The sequence below is a fragment of the Oratosquilla oratoria genome, chromosome 12, assembly GCF_046742065.1.
Source record: "Oratosquilla oratoria isolate Oo_2021 chromosome 12, ASM4674206v1, whole genome shotgun sequence".
Classification (NCBI taxonomy): Eukaryota; Metazoa; Arthropoda; class Malacostraca; order Stomatopoda; family Squillidae; genus Oratosquilla; species Oratosquilla oratoria.
The window spans coordinates 47,219,137-47,242,490 of NC_134788.1; the positions used below are offsets into that span (position 1 = coordinate 47,219,137).

The window sequence follows — 23,354 nt, forward strand, 5'->3', positions numbered from 1 at the left end:
TGACGTCATATGTAAACACACAAGATGGTGGTGTAATTTTTTTTTTCTCTATTTATATTTTCTGTTTTATATTTTACATTTTATATCTAATATTTCTATTAATATTTTGTATTTTCTATTTTTCATTTTCATTTCATATATACATTTTCATTTTATATTTCTATTTTATATCTATATTTCTGTTTCATATTTGTATTTTCTGTTTTTATATTATTATTTCTATTTTCTGATTTCTAGTTTCTATTTTCTAATTCTATATGTTTTATTTATTTCTTCTATTTCTATCTTTTAATTCTATATCTATGTTTTATTCCTTCTATTTCTATCTTTTAATTCTATATCTATGTTTTATTCCTTCTATTTCTATTTTCAATATAGATTTTTTATTTCTATATATATTTTTCTATGTCTATTTTTACTTTTATGGTGCAGTTGTAACTGCTGATATGTAAGAGCAACTACAGGTAGAGAGGCGGAACACAGGACTAGAAAGAAATGGTCTAAAAATGAACAAAAATAAAACTGAAGTGATGTGAGTGGAATGCACAAAAGGAATATCACATAAATATCACAGCTGGAATACTTCAGTGAAGGGTGACATATGACTTGAAGAATAATGTCAAATATTATTCACAAATTCAAGCTTTATTCAACCTTTTCCAACATTAATGGGAGCGCTGTACTATTTGTAATTCACCTGATTTCTGTGGTTCCCCGTTTCTTTGGTTGTCTCTGCTTCACTTTTCAATCCTTCGACGCACTTGCTCACTTCCCTCACTCTACAATCTATCTTACCTAAAACCACTAGCTCTGCTAATCTTAATCATATTAGAGTTCCACTTGCATTTTCTCGTTCCATACACACACACTGAAGCGCACACATGAAGTGCTGGTAAAAAAAAAAAAAAAAAATGCACATACATACATACATATACCAAAGGCTTTTCCTCCTTACAGGGGAGGTAGCCAAAAAGAAAAGGCATAAAAACCATTCCCACCCATTCCATCCCTAATACACTCCACTCCCCTCCACCCTCTACCCTCCCTCTTATCTTGGCACCTCCTGGATGACGGGTCATCCCTGCACCCTGTCCACTGCCCTGGGTCAGAGGCAGTGTCGCAAGACACAGCACATCCACAGCAAGGCCGCTTCATTAAATCGGCGACCACCCTCTACGTCCCCTCATGCAGAAAAAGAGAAGACGGGGAGAAATCCCTTCGGGCTGCGTCAATTTTTTTCTCACACATACTACCTCACCCCCATCCCCCGGCCCATTCCACCTCATGCATCACAACATCATCCATATACAACCATTCTCCATTCACCCCTATCTTCTGTCCTCTCCCGTCCTTCCTCAACAGACATTCCCCTCTTCCCCAAAGCCCCTTTCACCCCTTCAATCCATCTCATCCTAGGTCGCCCCCGCATGTTCACTCCCCTACATCTGCCTTCCATACCTCTTTTACTAGTCTTTCTTCACTCATTCTTTCCATGTGTCCAAACCATCCCAATACTCTTTCATCAACCCTATCTCCCAACTCCCTTACCACCCCTGATCTCCTTCTCACCTCCTCATTTCTCACTCTATCCAGCCTAGTAACCCCCATCATACTTCTCAGACACCTCATCTCAAACACATTCAAACTCCTCTCTTCCCCTCTTATGTTCCATATTTCTGCCCCATACAGTGCTGTTGGTACAATCACTCCTTCATACAATCTCCTCTTAGCCCCCATTCCCAGATGTCTATTTCTCATTACATTTTTTAAACCACCAAGGCATTTACTCGCTTCTCTCAATCTACATTCTACCTCCACCTCCAGTCCTCCCTCTCCCGCCACATTCGCACCCAAGTATCTAAAACTATCCACTTCCTCCAGTTTCTCACCCTTAATACTCACTTCCAGTCTGGTGCCACTTTCTCCCCTTGTACATCTCATCACCTTACTTTTACCCACATTTATCTTCAACTTTCTTCTTTCACACACTCTCCCAAACTCTGTCACCAACTTCCTCAATCCTTCCTCTGATCCTGCTACAAGCACAGTGTCGTCCGCAAACAACAACTGGCTCACCTCCCACTTTTCTCCACTTTCTTTAACCATCTACAACCCCTGATCCACCACCCTTGCATTCACCTCTCGCACCACCCCATCCATGTAAAGATTGAACAGCCAGGGCGACATAACACATCCCTGACCAAGTCCCACCTTTACCTCGCACCACTCACTCTCTCCATTCCTGACACATGCTCTGCTACTCTCATAAAAACTCTTGACAGCTCCGAGAAGCTTTCCTCCTATCCCGTATACCTGCAAAACCTCCCACAGTGCCTTCCTGTCTACCCTGTCATAAGCCTTTTTCAGATCCATAGGAAAAAAAAATTACTTACCTTTTCCTATAGCTTTCTCACATATCTGTCTTGCCACAAAAATGTGATTTACGTAACCTCTACCTGTCCTAAATCCACACTGTTCCTCACCCTCTGTTCCTCTCCTAATCCTCTCAATCAAGATCCTCCCATAAGCCTTCCCAACTACACTTTACAAGCTAATCCCTCTGAAACTACTACATTCACACTTGTCCCCTTCTCCCTTGTAAAGTGGAACTATACAGGCACTCCTCCAGTCCTCCGGCACTCTACCCTCTCTCCAGCAAACATTAAATAACCTCACTAATCATTCCACCATCACTGTACCTCCATTTTTTACACATTCTTCATGGCATCCATCCAGACCAGGTGCCTTACCTGCTTTCATCATCTTAACAACTGCCTTCACTTCATTCTTCCGTATTTCTCCTCCATTTTCCTCACTCATAACGGTAATTTTCTTAGCACTTCCCACTGCAGCTATATTTCTCTCCCTATTCTCCTTTGCATTTAGCAACTCCCTAAAATACTCTTCCCATCTTCCCCTTACTGCTTTCTCTTCCATTATCATCTCTCCATCTGCACCTTTTACCTTTTCTTCTCTACTTAATTCACCTCCTCTACCTCTCTTAATTTCTTTCAAAAACATCTTTTTATTACTTTCAAAAATTTCTGTCATACTCCTACCCCATTTCACATCTGCTCTCCTCTTTGCCTCCTTTACCTTGTGCTTTACTTCTCTTTTATTTTCTTTGTACCTCTCATATGAGTCCCTCATCCTATTTTGTAACCAGTCTGTGAACGCTCGCTTCTTCTCTTCTAGAGCCTTCTTTGTTTCGTCATCCCACCATCCACTACCCTTCCTTCTATTTCCTCCCGCCCTTCTTGTACCACACACCATCTTTGCACACTTTGTGATTCCCTCCTTGAACCATCCCCATTCCTCCTCCACTCCTAGCTCTACTCTATCCTTCACTCCCTCCCACTCTTCTCTCAGCTTCTTCTTGTACCCCTTCTCATTTTCCTTTTCATCTATAGAGTTCACTCTAAGCACCTCCCTACCTTTCGTCCTTTTCCTCTTTCTCCATTTAGCCTCCACACTCAACTTATCTTCCACCAAAAAATGATCTGATATTCCCCCTTTCTCTCCCCTTAGCACATGTACATCCTTAACTCTTCTTATTATACTCCTATCTACCACTACATAGTCCATTAACGCTCTATCTACCACCCTTCCATCCACCACCCTGTCCCATGTGTACTTATGCTTGACTTTCTTCCTAAACACTGCATATGTTATCATCAATTCTCCACCATGAACATCTCCACATCTCCACCATGAACTCTCCACTACGATTCTTTCCTGGAGCTCCACATTTCCCAACCACTCCGTCAATTGGTTCCTTTCCTACCCTAGCATTAGGAAATGAACCAATCGACGGAGTGGTTGGGAAATGTGGAGTTCCAGGAAAGAATCGTAGTGAGGTTAAAGATAGAAGAGACAAAGCTTGGGAAAGATAAAAAAAAAAAAACGGGTAAGTGGCAGATATATACCAAACTAAGAAATGAATATGTAAAAATACACAAGGAAGAAAAAACAAAATATGAAAAAGACATAATAGACAGATGCAAAGACCAACCTAAACTATTCTATAGGTATATGAATGGTAAGTTAAAACACAAACAAGAAATAGTGAAACTGCGTCAAGGGAATTACGAATATATAGAAGATGTAGAAATGGCTGAAATTATGAACAAATATTTTAAATCTATATTCACAATTGAAAGTACACAAAATTGGGATGGACAGAGAAACATCCCCCCCAATGAAAGAAATAATTATGACACAGAAGGAAATAAGGAACCAAATAATAAACCTTAATGTCAGAGAATAATACGGTCCGAATGAAATTACAAACTGGATACTAAAAGAATGTATAGATGAACTAAAGGACAAAATACAAAATAGTTGATTACTCACTCAAAGAAGGAAAGGTACCACAAGATTGGAAAAATACAAATATTGTACCGATATATAAAGGGGGAGATAAAGAAGACCCAACAATCTATAGACCAGTCTCCCTTACAAACACAATAGCTAAAATATGTGAAAAAGTCATCAAAAGTAGATGGATTAAACATCTGGAACTAAACAATATACTGAATGCAAAACAATTTGGTTTTAGACGAGGAAGATCATGTGCACAGAAAAGGACCTAGGAGTAATTATTAACAGTGGGGTTAAAAAAAAGGGACATGAAAAGAAACTTAAAGAAAATAGTTATAGAAGAGATCTGAAAAAGGAATAGTTTCCCACACAGAGTGGTAGATGTCTTGAACAAATGAGGCAACAGTGTGTGCAAAAACTATACGTGAATTTAAGAACTAGATGCTGAAATATACAAAGACTGGTCACTATGAGCATAGCTCCCTTCCCGTATAATACAGCTAGGTAAATACATCACTCCTAGACCTCACGGTACAGACCACTTGTCAACTGCGCCTCTCCCTCGGGCGGTGTACACGAAAAATCGTGTATAGCCGCGCATTTTTACAACGTATCCTTTTACCACCTTTGATCGTGACCAGATGTGTCGCGATGTGTTGGGTTTTGTCTAATTAAGTTCCACGGAAATGAGTCCGTCTGTATCCAGCGGCAAGCGTGAGGAAAGGCATCAGATTCTCAGTAGACGTGCCATGGCTGGCTGGGTTCAGTCCTCGCTGGTTATATTTCTACCTTTATTTATCTGTAAACATGCTATATGCAGTTTTAATATACATTCACATCTCCACCGAATATATATATATATCTTCTCGCCGGCAAAATGGCTATGCTACTCCAGGAAGTCTGTTTCGTTGCCAGGAACCAGGATATGTCTCTCCCTTTATTAATCCAGTTCAATGTACATCCACTTAGAGGAAACAACCCTCTATGCGTAGCATGCACACACAAGCATATCACAAACAAAAAACACAAATGCACGCACAAACATAAGCTTTTTCTTCTACTGAAATTAATTTAATTTCTAACTCCTACTGCATCTTCTCATTTCAGTTTACTTGCCACTAAAAATCTTTCAAAATTTTCTGTCTCTAGGACTAAGCCTCCTACTCTTTTTCTTACTTTGTTGGTTGAGATTAAGTTGAATAAATATCTCTAAAGCAACCTCACAGTTACATATAATGATTTCAAATTCCAACTCCAGGTCTCCTGCCCCCCACCCCTCCTGAGCCACGACTTCAGGCAATAAATATCCCTAAGAATCGTCCGGTGGAAACAAACCTCTTTTATTACAAAGGATTACAAAGGCGGAGCATGCCGACAGGAGACCTTTTGGTCCATATCTAGGTCGGATGCGAAAAATTATATTAATGATAAATAAATGAATAAATAAAAACTATAATAATGTAAATAAAAAAGGCACATAAATAAAGGCATAGGTATAGTTAAATAATAAACAGGTAAATAGTAAATAATAATAAATTGACATACAACTAATAATGAGTGTCAAACAGACAAATTATGATATATGTGTATGTGTGTATGTATATATATATATATATATATATATATATATATATATATTGTGTGTATGTATGTATGTATAATATTCATTACAACATTTTGCTTAGGTGTTTATGTAAATTATTCTTAAAGCTTCGAACTGAACTACATTGCACTGCCTCTGCAGGAAGTTTATTCCATTCATTAACTACACGGTTGGCGAAGTTGTTTCTACCCACTTCCAAATTGAATCTATTTCCGGACAGTTTGAGACCATTGTTTCTTGTCTGATTCTCATTCAGTGTGAAAATTTTGTCACTTTTGATGTTGTCAATTCCCTTTAGAATTCTAAAGACCTGTATTAAGTCACTTCTGAGTCTACGCTTTTTTAGGGAAAACAGATTCATATGTTTTAGTCGATTCTCGTATGATTTATTTTTGATATTTGGAATCAGTTTTGTGGCTCGCCGTTGTACTTTTTCCAGTCTGTCAATGTCTTTAATGAGATTCGGTGACCAAACGGGAACAGCAGCATATTCCAAATGTGGACGAACTATTTATATAGCTTTTTAATGAGTGATGGACTTTTGAAGTCAAAAGATCGCGCAATCAGTCCTAGAATTTTATTTGCTTTCTCAGAGGCTGAAATATACTGCTTGGATGATTTGAGATCGTTACTGATGATTACGCCAAGATCCTTTTCACTATCCACTTTCGTTAACGAATGTCCAAATAACTTGTAATTGTAGTTACTGTTATTTTTACCTATGTGCATTACCTTGCATTTACTTGTGTTAAATTTCATTAGCCACTTTTCAGACCATTGCTGTAATTTATCTAAATCTTCTTGAATATCTAATTAGTTTAAGTGATCATTTGCCAAAGTTCTGTATCATCAGCAAATTTGGAAACAGTAGATTTTAGTCCATGGTCTATATCGTAGTAGTCTATGGTCTATATCGTAGTAGTCTATGGTCTATATCGTAGTAGTCCATGGTCTATATCGTAGTAGTCCATGGTCTATATCGTAGTAGTCTATGGTCTATATCGTAGTAGTAGCTCGTCCCCTTATTCCTCGTAGTAGTGGCTCGTTGTAGACCTCGTTCACTCGTAGTTGTATCTCGCTGTAGACCTCTGTGACTTTGTTACCTGACACTCACAATATATCTTAATCTGGATCAATATAACTCCGTGAGGACGGAGTTCTTGTTAGTATGATATTTTGGTTGTTACAGTAATATCAAGTACCAGCAAAAAGAGGAAACATCAGGAAGTTTTCCAGTCCAACTGTCTAGATAAGCAGGTATGTCCAAGTGGTACTTGATAAAGCTGTAACAAGTGAAACGTCATCATAAAGGATCTTTTCCCGTGAGGTGTTTCTTTAGATAGATTTTTCAATAACTGCCAATAGCATAGAGATCCCGAGTTGAAACTTACATACATGTATACTAAGTGTACACATGAACCAAAGGTGCACATTGGGAGTTCTCATCAAGGTTGCCTCAGTGAGGGTTCTTAATGGGGAATCCCCAGCGGAGGCTCTTGATGAGGACTCTCCAGTGGTTGGGGTTCTTAGCCTTTTGTTTTTCTTCAGTGGAGCTTTCTTAACGGGATTTGGCCAGTTGGAGGGTTAACAGGGTTTCCCGATTGTGGGAGATTTAACATTGTTCTCCCATTGGAGTTTTGCTTGGGCTTCCAAAGTAGGAAACCCCTTACGAGAACCGCCTTGTCGTGGCGGGGGGCGTTCTCCGTGGTGTTCATCCTGATCCAGACTTTTAGGAAAGTTGTCGTCACCTCTTCGCACGACCCCTTGATCTCCGAGGTGTCCCAGGAGAACCACTTGCACCACGCGGCTGCGTGGGTCGCACAAGCGATTCTTTGTGGAAACGCACGTGCAGTACTCGGCTCCATCTACATTCCATTCTCGCTAGATCACCAGCCTGGGAACGGACTCTGTCGGCTTCCACGATGTCCCAAGGGAACACGTACACCTCGTCCGGCTGCGTCGGGACGGACGACGGTTCTTTGAGGAACGCACGTCCCGTATCAGCCATGCATTCCGTCTTGGTTAGTTCAACGGCCTGAGAACGTATTTCGTCAGGCTTCCCAGGCATCGACACTTTGTCCTCGAGCCAGTTAAGAGCACGGGTCATGGCGTGATCCGGATATATAAGCTGGACGGGAACGCCGAAGGTGCAGATCGCCTTGGAGCATCACGCTGCGAGCCTAGCTCGCTGCCTCCGTCTCCTCCTCCACCCTCCCCCGCAAACAGGCCACCTTGGGACACAACTTGAAACACACAGTCGTCACCTCCCTCGGCATCCCCCACCTTTTCGCAACTAGAACGAGCCATATTACTTAATTCGCCCAACTTTATTTCTAAAAAAGAGAAAAAAAAAAAAAAATCACCACCGCTATGGTTGCCCTCCAGCCTAAATCCTATATCTATATGAAAGAAGACTCTCTTGTGTGGAGGAAACTATTCTGGGTCTAATGTTTGATAATCGCCTGATCTCCCCTTCGTTATATTAAGGTTACTTGTATGGAAGCAATGTAGCAAGACACAGCACATCCACAGAAAATTCATATGAAAATATAGTTAAAAACTAGAAATAGAAAATACAATATAATATATCAATAATGAAATGTATAATACGAGATGTTAATTATATAATGTAAAACATAGAGTAGAAAGTAGAAATGGGAAAAATATATGTACGTGAAGATTTGGAGTCTGGTATTCATATTGGAAAATTGTAAACACCAGAATCAATTGAAGGGTTTATTTGCCCGACGTTTCGATTCCCGTACTGGAATCGTCTACAGCTGGTATAATGGTTACAAGATTGTGAACTCATATATAAATCGCCAAAGTGGTAAACCTGGGAAAGGTTCACCGCTCAATTAAAATGCACAATGGAAACCTCTTTACAATATTAGATGCACTACAATTGAAATGCAATATTGGTATAATTTAAAATAAAATGAAATATACAAATAAAATAATATAAGTTATATGGCTGTGAACATAGAACAAGTGTATAAAAAAACATCAATAGGTAACACAAACGTAAAAACACCAGAACATAGGACAAAGATGCAAATGGAGGTGGACCAAATGTCCGAAATGAAGTGTCAAGAAAAAACGACTAAATTAAAATCAAATGAATAAAAATAAGAACCAAACAAAATAAAAAAGTTAAATGGATGTGAACATAAAACAAGTGTAGCAAAAAAGCATCAATAAGTAACACAAGCACAAAAAACACCAGACCATAGTCCAACGACGCAAATGGAGGTGGACCAAATGTCCATCAATGAAGGATGGGGGAACAGGAGGAAAAGGTCTCAAGAGCAAACGACTAAATTACAAACAGACAAATAAAAAAGGAGATACAAAGAAGATAAAAAGAAAGACGGAACAGAAGAGAACAAAGCAAGTAGACTAAAACCGAAAAAAATGTCAGGGAAGGGGAGTTGAAAAGATGCACTGGGAGACCGCCTTCGAGAAAGGAGGTCGGACAAAAGCCACCTAGTGAACAAATGTCAGGTCGTAAAAAAGCAGACAGAAACTGGAAAAACAGAACAAAGGTGTGAGACTGCGTTACTCCTCGTTCCTAGATAAATAGGATTGAGATCAATGCACCTGTTTATGCAGTTGTTCTTAAGTTCCCATGCCTCCAAGAATAGTCTTTTTTTTTCTTTTTTCTTTTTTGAGTAGAGTTGTCACTCCATCCCAATCAATCCTGTGCTGGTGTTCTGTAGTGTGTCTGTACAGGTCCGATTTCGGATCTTCTCGCCTTACTGTACGTTGGTGTTCTTGTACTCCTGTGGCTAATTTCTTTTGCGTTTCTCCTACGTATACCGCGTCACAATCCGTGCAGCCTATGCGGTAAACTACACCGGCCAGTTGTGTATGTTATTCAGAGTCCTTGACCTTGGTGAGATTTCGATTTAAGGTATTGAGGGGTTTATGTGTCACTTGCACTCCGTTGTCTCGTAAAACTCCGGTGGTACTTTGATATAAAGGATTGGGACTCTGGATGTCATGTTTGGTCTTTGTTCTGGGGTGTTGGTGCGTCGTGCCTTTGTCCAAAGATGGTGGGTATTATTTTAGTTGTGCACACCTGTGTGATATAGCATTAGAAATTTAAATACAAATTTTGTAAATAATAATACAACATGAACATAATAGGCGATTTTCTTGGTGGAAATGAAAAACAAAAAACTTTGCTACAATCAAATTTACTAATGAGTAAAGCCACTAAAATACAGTCCAGACACCATGCCAGTGCAGTCACTATCAGACGATAGCTTTCATGTTGTGGACCGGGTGTTCTCTGACTCCGGTGACGTGAATAAGTGCTGTTACAAAGACAGTAGGGCTTCCTTGGACTTTGTGAGAGAACTCTGGGCTCTGACGTCGTCTGTTAATTGCCCAAGGTACAATAATATTCAGGCCGTCAACATCCGTGACGATGACCAGGATGATCTTTAGAATTTAAGGTACTGAATTACTAAATATAGATTAGGTCGGAATATAATAGATTAATTTATCATCCTTTCATTACGCCTCGGCATCTATCAAAACAAATGGCATATCATAGAGCACCGCAACTTCGTTCATTAGTAAATTGGTTTTAACAACTTTTTTGTTAAGGATTTCCGCCAAGAAAATTACATATGTTGATCTATTATAATTTACCAAATTAATAATCAATTTACTATTGCTATATTGTGTAGGTGTGCACAATTAAATTTTACCAGATTGTGTCTCAAGCAGTTGAAGTGCCTACATTTGTTTATGTATAGCTTTTAGCAACTTTTTCTGTTATTGCTTTGCATCAAGAATAAGATATATAATGTTGATGTATTATAATTTATAAAATGAATTACTTTTCTCTTGCTATATTGCATAGGTGTGCACTTCTAAAACTTTACCAAAAAATGAGCTGGATGAACATTTCGTATTTACCATTGGGTAGGTTAGGTCAGGTCAGGTCAGATCTGATCTCACAGCTGCAATCTGTACCCCTATCATTGTCTAGCTGTTATCATCGAGTATTTTGAACCCTATGTATAAGTATAGAAAATTAATAGTAATGTTGGTAGAGATATCTTGAAAACATTTTTGTATATCATAAAGATGTTTGCTGGTCACACAGCTGCAATTCTTACCTATATCATTGTGTAACTCATAATTTTGAGTATTTTGAGCCCCCATATACAAGTACTTTAAATTTACATGAAAAATTAAGACTGGCAAGCATGTTTATATGTATCAGTGTGTTTATCCTATTTGCTTACATTGTTCTTACATTCTTATTGGGGTATGGAGCTTCATCTTGTCTTCTGCAGTACGAAAATAAAATATTTATGAAGTTCACAGTGAATTCACTTTGCACTGATTATAGTACTCTTCTGAGTAAAATATTTCTTATATTCACTCCAGAAGTCCACATTGCATTAATTACAAGTCATTACATTCTAATATGAGTAGTTATACCCTCCCTTACATAATTCTCGGTCACTGCTTGTATTTCTTTTTCTTCTTTTTTCAAAGCCTCATTTTTGTTAGCATCTTAATTTTTCATTTTTTCGTTTGTACCTTTGACTATGTTTAATTCCTTTTTTAGATCATCAAGCTCCCTGCTAGATTTAACATTTTGTTTTTTCAACACATTCACTTCTTTATACATTGCCCTGTATTCTGCTTTCAGATCTAAATTTCATTTATTAGTTCTGCAATCTTCTGATTTCTTAGAATATTTTTACACATTGTTTCCCTTTCCAAATCTATACCTCTACCTAGTATTCCATTTTCTTTTGCAAACCCTGAAAATTATATATGTTCATATCTTTGATTCCTCTTGGGTGTTTTCATGTTGCAACTCTTTTTTTGGGGATGATGGCTATCACTGATTCAACCCTGCTAACATCTAATCTTTTCTTTGTTGGTTCACTATTTTTGTGTGTCTTCTTCATCATCCTCCATTTTATATTTTAACCGCTAAGTGATATACTCTTATTATATCATTTCGGCCACTTGATAAACAAAGCTCCCCTATACCAGTACATTACCAACTAGGTGTTTCATCCAACTTATACAGACTGTAGTTTGTGTGTCTTAAACAATGTGAGTTGTATAACTTATTTGAGTCAGATGAGCTGAATAAGCCTTCCTTGAGTTGGTTTAGATTCAGGTCTTGTGAGCCCAAACATGGTATGTTATGAAGTTATATTGAAATATGACTGTATTGGCCAGCTGGGCCATTGCCCACATCTAAATCTCATGACACAATGAAAAGTGTAGAGCAAAATTTGAGTCATTGTGGTTGGGGGGGAATGAGTATGCATGTAGCTATAGGATAATTTTCACCTCATTTCTAATGACAAAGTAGAATGGAATATATGATAGCAGGATATCTGTTAGTGTTTCACCCTATTTTATGATAGGTCATGGCATGTACAAAGGGTCTGTTTAGGTACAAAATTGAGTGAAATATTTGGTGTGCAAAACTTCCACTTAAGTATACTGCACACTTTCAGAGATAGATGTCAATATTATAATTACAGTTTTTCTTTCTTTTTTTCAGGATGAAGATAAATATCACCACTGCTTTAGACAAGCTATCTGTACATTCTGTACTCGCCATACAACGAAAAGGACCCAGTGTGACATCTGTGCCACAGTTGTATCACTAGTCATTTTAGACATCACATGACCCACACTGGAGGGAAGATTTTCCTATGTGACCTGTGCAATTGTGCCTTTTCACAAAAGGATTCTTTCACAAAGTATATGGAGAAAAGCCATTCCAGTTTGACTTATGTGATAAAGCTTTCACACAAAACTGTCACCTTAAAAAAAACTTGATGGCCCACACAGAAAAAAATCCTTTCCAGTGTGACTTGTGTGATTTAGCTTTCTCAAAAAAGAATGCTCTCACAAAGCATACATGGACACACACAAGAGAGAAGCCTTTCCAGTGTGACCTGCATGCTTCTGCGTTATCAGAAAAGGTGTCTCTTGCTCAGCTTATGAGGACCCACACAGGGAAGAAGCTTTTCCAGTGTGGCGTGTGTGATTCTTTCTCACAAAAGGGTTATCTCACACAGCATAGGAGGACCCACACAGGAGAGAAGCCTTTCCAGTGTGGCCTGTGTGATTCTGCTTTCTCACATAAGAGTTCTCTCACACATCATATGAGGACCCACACAGGAGAGAAGCCTTTTCAGTGTGACCTGTGCAATTCTGCTTTCTCACGAAAGGATACTCTCACACAGCACATGGTGACCCATACAGGAGAGAAGCCTTTCCAGTGTAGCCTGTGTGATTCTGCTTTCTCACAAAAGGGTGCTCTCACAAGCCATATAAGAACCCACACAGGAGAGAAGCCTTTCCAGTGTGGCCTGTGTGAATCTACTTTCTCACGAAAGGGTCATCTCACACAGCATATGAAGACCCACACAGGTGAGAAGTCTTTCCAGTGTGGCCTGTGTGATTCTGCTTTCTCACAAAAGAGTGTTCTCACACAGCATATGAGAGCCCACACAGGAGAGAAGCCTTTCCAGTGTGACCTGTGTGATTCTGCTTTCTCACAGAAGGGTTCTCTTGCACAGCATATTAGGACCCACACAGGAGAGAAGCCTTTCCAATGTGACATGTGTGATTCTGCTTTTTCACAAAAGAGTGCTCTCACACAACATATGAGGATCCACACAGGAGAGAAGCGTTTCCAGTGTGACCTGTGCGAATCTACTTTCTCACGAAAGGGTCCTCTCACACAGCATATGAGAACCCACACAGGAGAGAAGCCTTTTCAGTGTGGCCTGTGCGATTCTGCTTTCTCACAGAAGGGTCATCTTGCACAGCATATGAGGATCCACACAGGAGAGAATCCTTTCCAGTGTGACCTGTGTGATTCTGCTTTCTCACAAAATAGTAATCTCACTAGGCATATGAGGGCCCACACAGGAGAGAATCCTTTCCAGTGTGCCCTGTGTGATTCTGCTTTCTCACGGAAGATTCATCTCGCAGAGCATATGAAGACCCACACAGGAGAGAAGCCTTTCCAGTGTGACCTGTGTGATTCTGCCTTCTCACAAAAAGGTAATCTCACTAGGCATATGAGGACCCACACAGGAGAGAAGCCTTTACAGTGTGACCTGTGCAATTCTGCTTTCTCACTAAAGATTAATCTCACAAAGCATATGAGGACCCACACAGGAGAGAAGCCTTTCCAGTGTGACTAAATATCATGTGATCCCCCACACAGGACAGTAGCCTTTCCAGTATGACCTTTGTGATTGTGCTTTTTCACAAAAGAGGTCTCAGTCATCACATGGTGACTCATACTGGAAAGAAGCCATTCCAATGTGACCTGTGCAATGAAAAATATTCCCTGTTGGATTTGTATATACCTAGTTGTTTACCTAGTTGTATTTTGCGGGAAGGGGAGCTATGCTCGTGGTGTCCCGCCTTTGTATCTCGCAGTGTCTAGTTTGCTCTTAAACTCATGAATGGTTTTTGCGCATACTATTTCATTATCCAGTTTGTTCTAAGTGTCCAATACTCTATGTGGAAAAACTGTTTTTCTTCAGTTCTCTTCTGTAGCTATGTTTTTTTTAATTTCTTTCCATGTCCTCTTGTGTTTCTCTTGTCCCGTTTAGTAAGTCCTCTCTATTGAGTATCTCTGTACCTTTCATAATTCTGTAGATGGTCAGTAGGTCACCTCTCTCTCTTCTTTGCTCCAGCATCGGTAACTCCAGTTTAGCCAGTCTCTCCTCATATGATAGGTTTGCAAATGCAGGTGCCATTTTTGTTGCTGCTCTCTGGATTTTTTCTATTTTCTTTATATTTTTTTTTTCGTACTGGGTGACCACAATGTTGCCGCATACTCTAGTCTAGGCCTTATCAATGTAACCAATATTTTTTTTATCATGTCTTCGTCCAAGTATGCAAATGCCACTTTTATTGATCTTAGCAAGTTGTCTCCCCGAAAATTTTGTTAATCTGTTTATCATAGGACAAGTCGTTTGAGATAATTACCCCCAAATCTTTTTCGGATCCCACCTTCTTTACCTCTTTGGTTCCAATTGTATATTTTCCTGATATTCTGTTTTTGCTTATTCCAAACTCCATTATGCTACACTTCTTAGTATTAAAGTCCACTTCTCATTTCTGACTCCAGTTCCATACCTTATTCAGGTCTTCCTGCAGTGCTTCACAGTCCTTATCAGTTTCTACTTTCCTTAACAGTTTGGCATCATCTGCAAAGAAGCTCATGTAACAATTCACATCCTTGTCCATGTCATTCACATAAATGGCAAACATTATTGGTGCCAATACAGATCCTTGCAGTACTCCACTGATCACCTCTTTCCAATTTGAATATTTTTCTCTGAGCACTACTCATATCTTTCTACCAGTCAGGAAGTCCTCCAACCATTTTAGTAAGTTACCTTGTATTATTCCTTTTTTTTTTTTTTTTTTTTAGTAATTTTCTGTGTGGTACTTTGTCAAAAGTTTTTTGCAAGTCTAGGAAGGCACAATCAGCCCATCCATTTCTTTCTTGCACTATGTCTATTAGTCTTGAGTAGAAGCATATTAAGTTTGTGGTGCATGATCTTCCTTCTCTGAACCCAAATTGTCTTGGATTTATTATTATGTTGTCTTCCAGATGTTTCACCCATCTATTCTTGATGATTTTCTCACAAATTTTGGCTATAGTGCTTGTTAGTGATACTGGCCTATAGTTGGTGGGTTCTTCCTTGTTTCCTCCTTTATATATTGGTACAATGTTAGTGTTTTTCCAATCATTAGGTATCTTTCCTTGTGCATGTGTTTGTGTGCAGGTTTCACAACTAGCATACAAAGGCAAAAAGTGTTTGCACAAGTTTTTCAAAATGAATTTTTTATATAATTTAGTCAAAGATGCCAATCCTTTAATTTCATAATAATGAATTCAAAACAAAAGGAATGTGATTGTGAGAATCTGTCAATGACCTTTGAAATGTAAGTGTACAATTTCATAATTTTACATATAGTTTTGAGATCTTTTGTACATTCAGTAGTTATACATCACCAATACTTGTTCAATCCAGCGAAATAAACCAAGAAGTATGTTATCATTTTCCAACCCTCAAATTAAAAACTGATGCCTGATGACTGAGTACTTGATAGTCCCCTTTTTCAAATTCTATTTGCGAAAGAAGAAAATCAGTTGAATTTCCTACAGAAACCAACATTTCATGAATAACAAAAGGAGCAAAAAAATATACTGATGAAAAATGGCTATTACAAGTCCTTGGAATAGTAGAGATATCTGAATAAAAGAGGAGCACTGAAATAATACCAAAACAAAAATCATAAGTTAAAAATGCTGCACCTATTTACCGGTACAGGACAGATTACCTGAGGAGGTACAAGAATGGTCAGTGTTTGATATCTCCACTAATTTACATAGTTATTTTTCATTTGGTAGTGGATGTGTCAAAGCCCTTTGTCTTAACTATCATGATTTTCTAGCTGATGCTACAGAAATATTTAGTTTGATGTTGCAAGAAAAAATTAGATACAAAATTATATAGAATTTAACACAAATGGTAGTAGTTGCTCTTCAGAATTAAATTCTTAGACTTGGCAAGTTTATGGATACTGGAGGAGCCATTCTTGTCTCTAGTGCAGACTGTAAATTAGGTTTTAATCCAGTGAATCAAATAAAAAACAAATTTAGAAACAGTTTAGGAGAATGGCCTTTGGACATGTTTATGAGAGTGAAAAACTACAAATAAAAATTTCTCCACCCATTCTCCAATCAGAAAGACTGTTACAAACATCATAAGCAATACTGTTTACTCAAGCAATCACAATATTGATGCATGAGTGGCTTTTTGTTGGATTAACATAATACAGCATTTGTTTATAAACTTTAGATGAGGAGCGAGATTATGCAACTCCTTCACGGCTATTATTTACCAAACATTCAACTCATGAAAATGAAATTCTCACCACCTACCCCTCTACCTTACTTGTCTACCTTTATCTACCAGCCTCTTACATGGCTCAGCAACTACCCATGGTCATCTTGACCAACCATTTTCTACTACCCTCTTACAGGGCTTGCTGATATATATACTTGAAAAATATCATGTACAAGAAGCTGTTCAAAACTATTTCTGCATAAACTGACAAAAATGTTAAAAGTATTATCCTTCAATGGATGGTGTCATCAAAACATATGTCACACATAAAGAAATAAGCAAGCCTTCTAAAATGCATAAATATTTGTAACACCTTTAAAAGAAAAACAATTCAAGCAGGTATGTGTTGAATAGTATTAAATGTCGACATCTTCCTGAATATAAAAAATGAAGTTAGAGCAGCAATTACTATTGAAGAAATGAAGACACTGAGAATTACTATATAATTGGTAGAGGAATCATTTGAGGAAGATCTTAACATTGATCTCCTAATTTTGAAAGGGGGAGTTTTCAGGTAATGTAATGTTGAAGTTTGTGAGATTTGACTCTTCAGTCAAATGCATGGTACTAAGGGTATTAGCAATAGTGGAAAATGTGCATACATGTATTTCACAGTTCTTAAAGACTGAGATAAGACTTTCAACTAAATCCAATTTAGGACTTAAACCTGGTCAATCAAAGCCCTTGCTTTATTTGGGAAAAATAAATAATGGGAACCTTCCATGTTACCATGAGAAATCTGTTTTACCACAATCTTCCTGTAATGACAATTATTCATCACAGACACATTTCTGACAAGCAAAGATTCACAAGTTTTTCAAAGGTTCATGGAACACAAAAAGGGAAGAATGACAAAGATGATGATTCTTGTTAGTGATCTTACAACTTTCAAGTTTATCATTAGATATTGTGCTCTCCTTTAGGTTGTCTATAGAAAGGATAATTCAGTGGATCTACAACTGGAACATCCACTTCATACAGTGAATTATTTACCTTCATAGGGTAAGTTGTATCTAAAATCAGAAGAAAAAGGAACTTCTATTATCAATGAGGAAACATTTAAATACGCAGTTAATAATGGTAATGGAATGCCACATTGATTTCATCAAAGAAAGGTTTAAAATTCCAATCCCTCTTTGCCGAGTTAGTTATTCCTATAAATTGAGGTATTGGGAGAGGAGAGGATGTGACTTGACCAGAATTTGTTAGAACTAAATCTTGCACAGAGGATTCAAGCTGAGATTGCATCTTGGTTGATTTCAAATGCATTGCATCAAGTAATAAGAAAAAATTATTGTTTTCTTTTCAGATTGTTTTAAACTGAGATTCTCTTAAATTATCTGTAATTTCAGAGATCAATTCATCAATGTTCTTTACACTTGTTTGTATATGATCAATTTTTGCAATTTTCTCATTCAGCCTTTAAATCAGCAAAGAAGGCAAAATTGGATGTTCCTAATCCAGCAAGAGCTCCTAAAGCTACAACCACCATACTTTTCTTTTGTCTACCATTTCTTTTGGAGTTTGAATCTATGACATCAACACGGGAAAGGAAACATGGACTGGAAGTGAAGCTTTTATTCCTGATGTTTCGTCTATTGAATTTCTCAAAGGAATGAGCCCACTGGATATGTGTAAAGTTTATATACATGCTTTGCGGCTCAAGGGGGTATGCAAGTGTAGAATGCTGTGTTCTGATTGTCCCGCTGAGACGGCCAATCGTGAAGCGCTATACTTGCCCAGGATTTAGCCCAGGTGAAGCTCCCAGCCTTACCGTTGATGTTGGGACGAGTAGTGATGTAAGCAGCTTCTATGGATTTCCTGATCTTCTTATCCATACCTTTGTGTAATACTTCAGCTCGGTTCCATTGTGGGAGGTGCCCAGATTCGTCTACATGCACCACCATTGCGTTGGTGAGCCTATGGTGACGGAGGTCGGCCTTGTGTTCCCTGATCCTTGTGTTGAGCCCCCTCTTCGTCTCTCCATAATATGCTTTATCGCATAATGTGCATGGGATCTTATACACGACGCTGTCCTCACTCCCCCTCATCTTGGTTCCGCTTTTTAGTATATCACCGATCTTCGTTCCCGATGTTATCGCTGCTTTTACTTCCGTGCTCCTGAGCATTCTAGTAATGTCTCCTATCTTCTCGGAGTTAGGAAGCGCCATGTACGATGTTCTGTTGGTGACGTTGCCCTCTCTTTCTTTTAATTTGCTTATGTGGATGATTTCTTCCGCTCTTCGTCTTAAAGTCAGGATCACTCCCTTGGGGTATCCAAGTTTCAAGAAGGCCGCGATGACGTATTCGATTTCCTCCTCCAGGAGGGCAATATGGCTCAGGTACGTGGACGATGTGCTTATAATCGCTCCAAACAGGACAGACCTGGATGACATCAGGAGACAATTGAATAGAGTGAATCTGCAGATATAATTCACTATGGAAGAAGAAGAGGGAAAGCTCCCATTTCTGGATACCCTGTTAATAAAGACAACTGAGGGCCTCCAATTCAGGGTTTACAGAAAGCCTACGAACCGTGGCGACTTCATACACTACCTGTCGGCACATAATGAGAGGACGAAAAAGGGGGTAGTCATGGGCTTCTTCCTGCGTGCCTACAGGATATGCAGTGAGGAATTCCTGGAGGAGGAAATCGCTACACTTAGAGATATTGAAGGTCATTTGCCATTTCACCGACCATATGAACAAATTGTTAAAATCATCTTGCAGAAACTCTGCGTCGTCTCCTGACCTAACTAGGCGTCCTATTTCGGTGTCATCCGTGAACTTACTAACATCACTATTTATCCCATCGTCTAAGTCGCTTATGTACATAATGAACAACAAAGGACCCAAAACCGAGCCCTGGGGAGCCCGATAGTAACATTGCCCCACCTGGATTTTACTCCATTTATGGTGACCCGCTGTTTTCTGTTACTGATCCAAGCTCTAATCCATTCAGACACTTTTCCTCTTATGCCATGGTCTTTTGTTTTATTTAGTAGTCTCTGGCGTGACACCTTGTCGAACGAAGAGGGCGCTGCCTCAGTATAGGTGGGGGAGGAGGTATGGGTGAAGCCGAAGGATGGTAAGTGCACATTACAGTGGACGAGGGGGGTCGTGACTGACGGAGGTAAATTCACGGAACAACATTTCTGTCGAAGAAGTGCCGCGACATATACTGGATCTTTGTCATGTGGTGGATGACGGAAAAGAGATAAAGTCACGACGCTGCAGTGGATGGGGGAGCAACACCTCGACGAACGCAGCGTGAGAGACGTCCTCCAAAATGGCTGCAGGACTACGCAGCAGGAGACGAAGACGGCGAAGAATAGGTTGATCTCGAGACCACGGGGGGGGGGGGCGGTTTGAATGTGGTGAATGTGATACGGATACGGGTGTACAGTTGGCACCCCAGCACGGGGTCAACTGTCACCGTCTAGAAGGAGAGCGAACGGGCCGTTTGCTGACTGTCTCTAGTTATATTGTAAGTTTCTTTGTTTATGTCAACTAAATCGTTTGTGATTGTGTACATCATTTGTTATTTGGGCATTCGTCTTTTTGTTTCAAGTTCACTGTCTTTCTTTAGCCCAGTGACTGGTGTAGTGTATCTGTAATCACGTTTGATCCATCTTGCTGCTTTATTTTGTGTGGACTCTAATATGTATATGCCGTTGTTAGTGTGTGGATCCCAGACGGTGTCACAATATTCTGTCATTCCTGCATCTAACCTACCACCCTGGGTCAGAAGCAATGCAGCAAGACACAGCACATTAACAGAAAATTTAGATTAAAAAGTATAAATAAAAACTAGAAATAGAAAACAAAATATATTATATAAATAGTGAAATGTATAATACGAGATGTTAATTATATAATGTAAAACATAGAGTAGAAAGTAGAAATAGGAAAAAATATATGTATGTGAAGATTTGGAGTCTGGTATTCATGTTGGATAATTGTAAACACCAGACTCAATTGAAGGGTTTATTTGCCCGACGTTTCGATTCCCGTCCTGGAATCGTCTTCAGGGGGTATAATGGTTACAGGATTGTGAACTCATATATAAATCGTCAAAGTGGTAAACTTGGGAAAGGTTCATCCTTTCAATTACATGTACAATGCAAACCTCTTTACAATATTAGATGCACTACAATTGAAATGCAATATTGGTACAAATTGAAATAAGATGAAATATACAAATAAAATAGAATACGTTATATGGCTATGAACGTAGAACAAGTGTACAAAAAAGCATCAATACGTAACACAAACGTAAAAACACCAGAACATAGGACAAAGACGCAAATGGAGGTGGACCAAATGTCCGCAATGAAGTCTCAAGAACAAACGACTAAATTAAAAACAGACAAATGAAAATAAGAACCAAACAAAATAAAAAAATTAAATGGCTGCGAACATAAAACAAGTGTAGCAAAAAAAAAAAAAAAAAAAAAAAAGCATCAATAAGTAACACAAGCATAAAAAAGAAAAACACCAGACCATAGTCCAAAGATGCAAATGGAGGTGGACCAAATGTCTAACAATGAAGGATGGGGGAACAGGAGGAAAAGGTCTCAAGAGCAAACGACTAAATTACAAACAGACAAATAAAAATGGAGATACAAAGAACATAAAAATATAGAACAGAAGAGAGAGAAAAAAAATGTAGACTAAAACCGAAAAAAGAAGACAAAAGTCAGGGAAGGGGAGTGAAAAGGTGCACTGGGAGACCGCCTTCGAGAGAAGAGATCCATTTCTACCGAGCCACGACCACCAACTGCCCCCAAATCGCTCGCTAATTCGCCCTGTGGCAATAGTCCTCTTTTATACGCTACTATCTTTTCATTTTCTTACAGACATTCCTCCCCTCCCACAAAAACCGATCCCGCTCAAGCGGGTGGTCTTTCCTAGGAATTCAGAATTCAGAAGAGGTCGGGCAAAATCCACCTGGTGAACAAATGTCAGGTCGTAAAGAAGCAGACAGAAACTGGAAAAACAGAACAAAGGAGTGAGACTGCGTTAATCCTCGTTCCTAGATAAATAGGATTGAGATCAATGCACCTGTTTATGCAGTTACTCTTAGTTTCCCATGCTTCAAAGAATAGTCTTTTCTTTTTGTTTATTTTCTTTGTGTAGAGTTATCACTACATCCCAATCAATCTTGTGCTGGTGTTCTGTAGTGTGTCTGTACAGGGCCGATTTCGGATCTTCTCGCCTTACTGTACGTTGGTGTTCTTGTACTCCTGTGGCTAATTTCTTTTGAGTTTCTCATGCATATACTGTGTCACAATCCGTGCAGCCTATGCGGTAAACTACACCGGCCAGTTATGTATGTGTCTTTGACTTTGGTGAATTTCGATTTAAGGTATTGAGGAGTTTATGTGCCACCTGCACTCCGTTGTCTCGTAAAACTCTGGCAGTAACCTCCGATGCTCCTTTGATATTGGTGATTGTGACTCAAGGTGTCATGTGTGGTTCTTGTTCTGGGGTGTTGGTGCATCGTACCTTTGTCCAAAGATGGTGGGTATTATTTTAGTTGTGCACACCTGTGCGATATAGCATTAGAAAATTAAATACAAATTTGATGAATTATAATATATGAACATAATAGGCGATTTTCTTGGTGGAAATGAAAAAAAAAATTGCTACAAACAAATCTACTAATGAATGAAGCCACTAGAATACAGTCCAGACACCATGCCAGTGCAGTCACTATCAGACGATAGCTTTCATGTTGTGGACCGGGTGTTCTCTGACTCTGGTGACGTGAATAAGTACTGTTAAAAAGACAGTAGGGCTTCCTTGGACTTTGTGAGAGAATTCGGGGCTCTGCCGTCGTCTGTTGATTGCCCGAGGTACAATAATAATTAGGCCGTCAACATCCGTGACGATGATTAGGATGATCGGACAATTTATGGATTCACCCAGCCATAGAACTTGATATCTGGCTCATGTGTTCCTATTGATAAATGTTGTGATATGAACGATGGTGTGCTTCATTTCCTGCGGAATTGCGTAGTTTTTAAGATATTAATTGTTAAAATAATGCATTTAGGCCTACATGTCCTCCCGAACGATCTGGGGGGAAATGTGGGAAATCGGGTTTTTTGGGTGGGGAGAATTAACACATGGAGTAATGACTGTTGCAGAAGACGTCTAAAAAAGTAACGCATAATATCAAATAACAAACACATATATTCCACCTTCTATGTAGGGATTGCGGCGGTGAACTCCGAAGCAGCCATATTTGTTAGCAACGAATAGCTACATTTACCCATCTAACGTCTTCCTTGGGTTTCTCATGTCTTTCTCCTAAACACTGGGTTCTTGGGGCGGGCGATTATTACATCCAGTAACGTCCGTTGCCCCAATAACTAGGAATTGATACAATATATTAACATACATAAGCGAAATGAAAAAAAAAAAAACTTGCTACAAGCAAATTTACTAATGAACGAAGCCACTAGACCACAGTCCAGACACCATGC

General features: G+C 39.0%; 1 protein-coding gene across 1 annotated transcript; it reads left to right on the forward strand.

The window, feature by feature from the left end:
• The first annotated feature begins 8,903 nt into the window (after positions 1–8,903).
• Positions 8,904–16,693, forward strand: LOC143031665 (uncharacterized). The gene is made up of 2 exons (XM_076195780.1): positions 8,904–10,383; positions 12,474–16,693. Exon 2 carries the CDS (start codon positions 12,754–12,756, stop codon positions 14,131–14,133), a length of 1,380 nt encoding a protein of 459 aa, XP_076051895.1. The 5' UTR covers positions 8,904–10,383; positions 12,474–12,753; the 3' UTR covers positions 14,134–16,693.
• Positions 16,694–23,354: the final 6,661 nt, after the last annotated feature.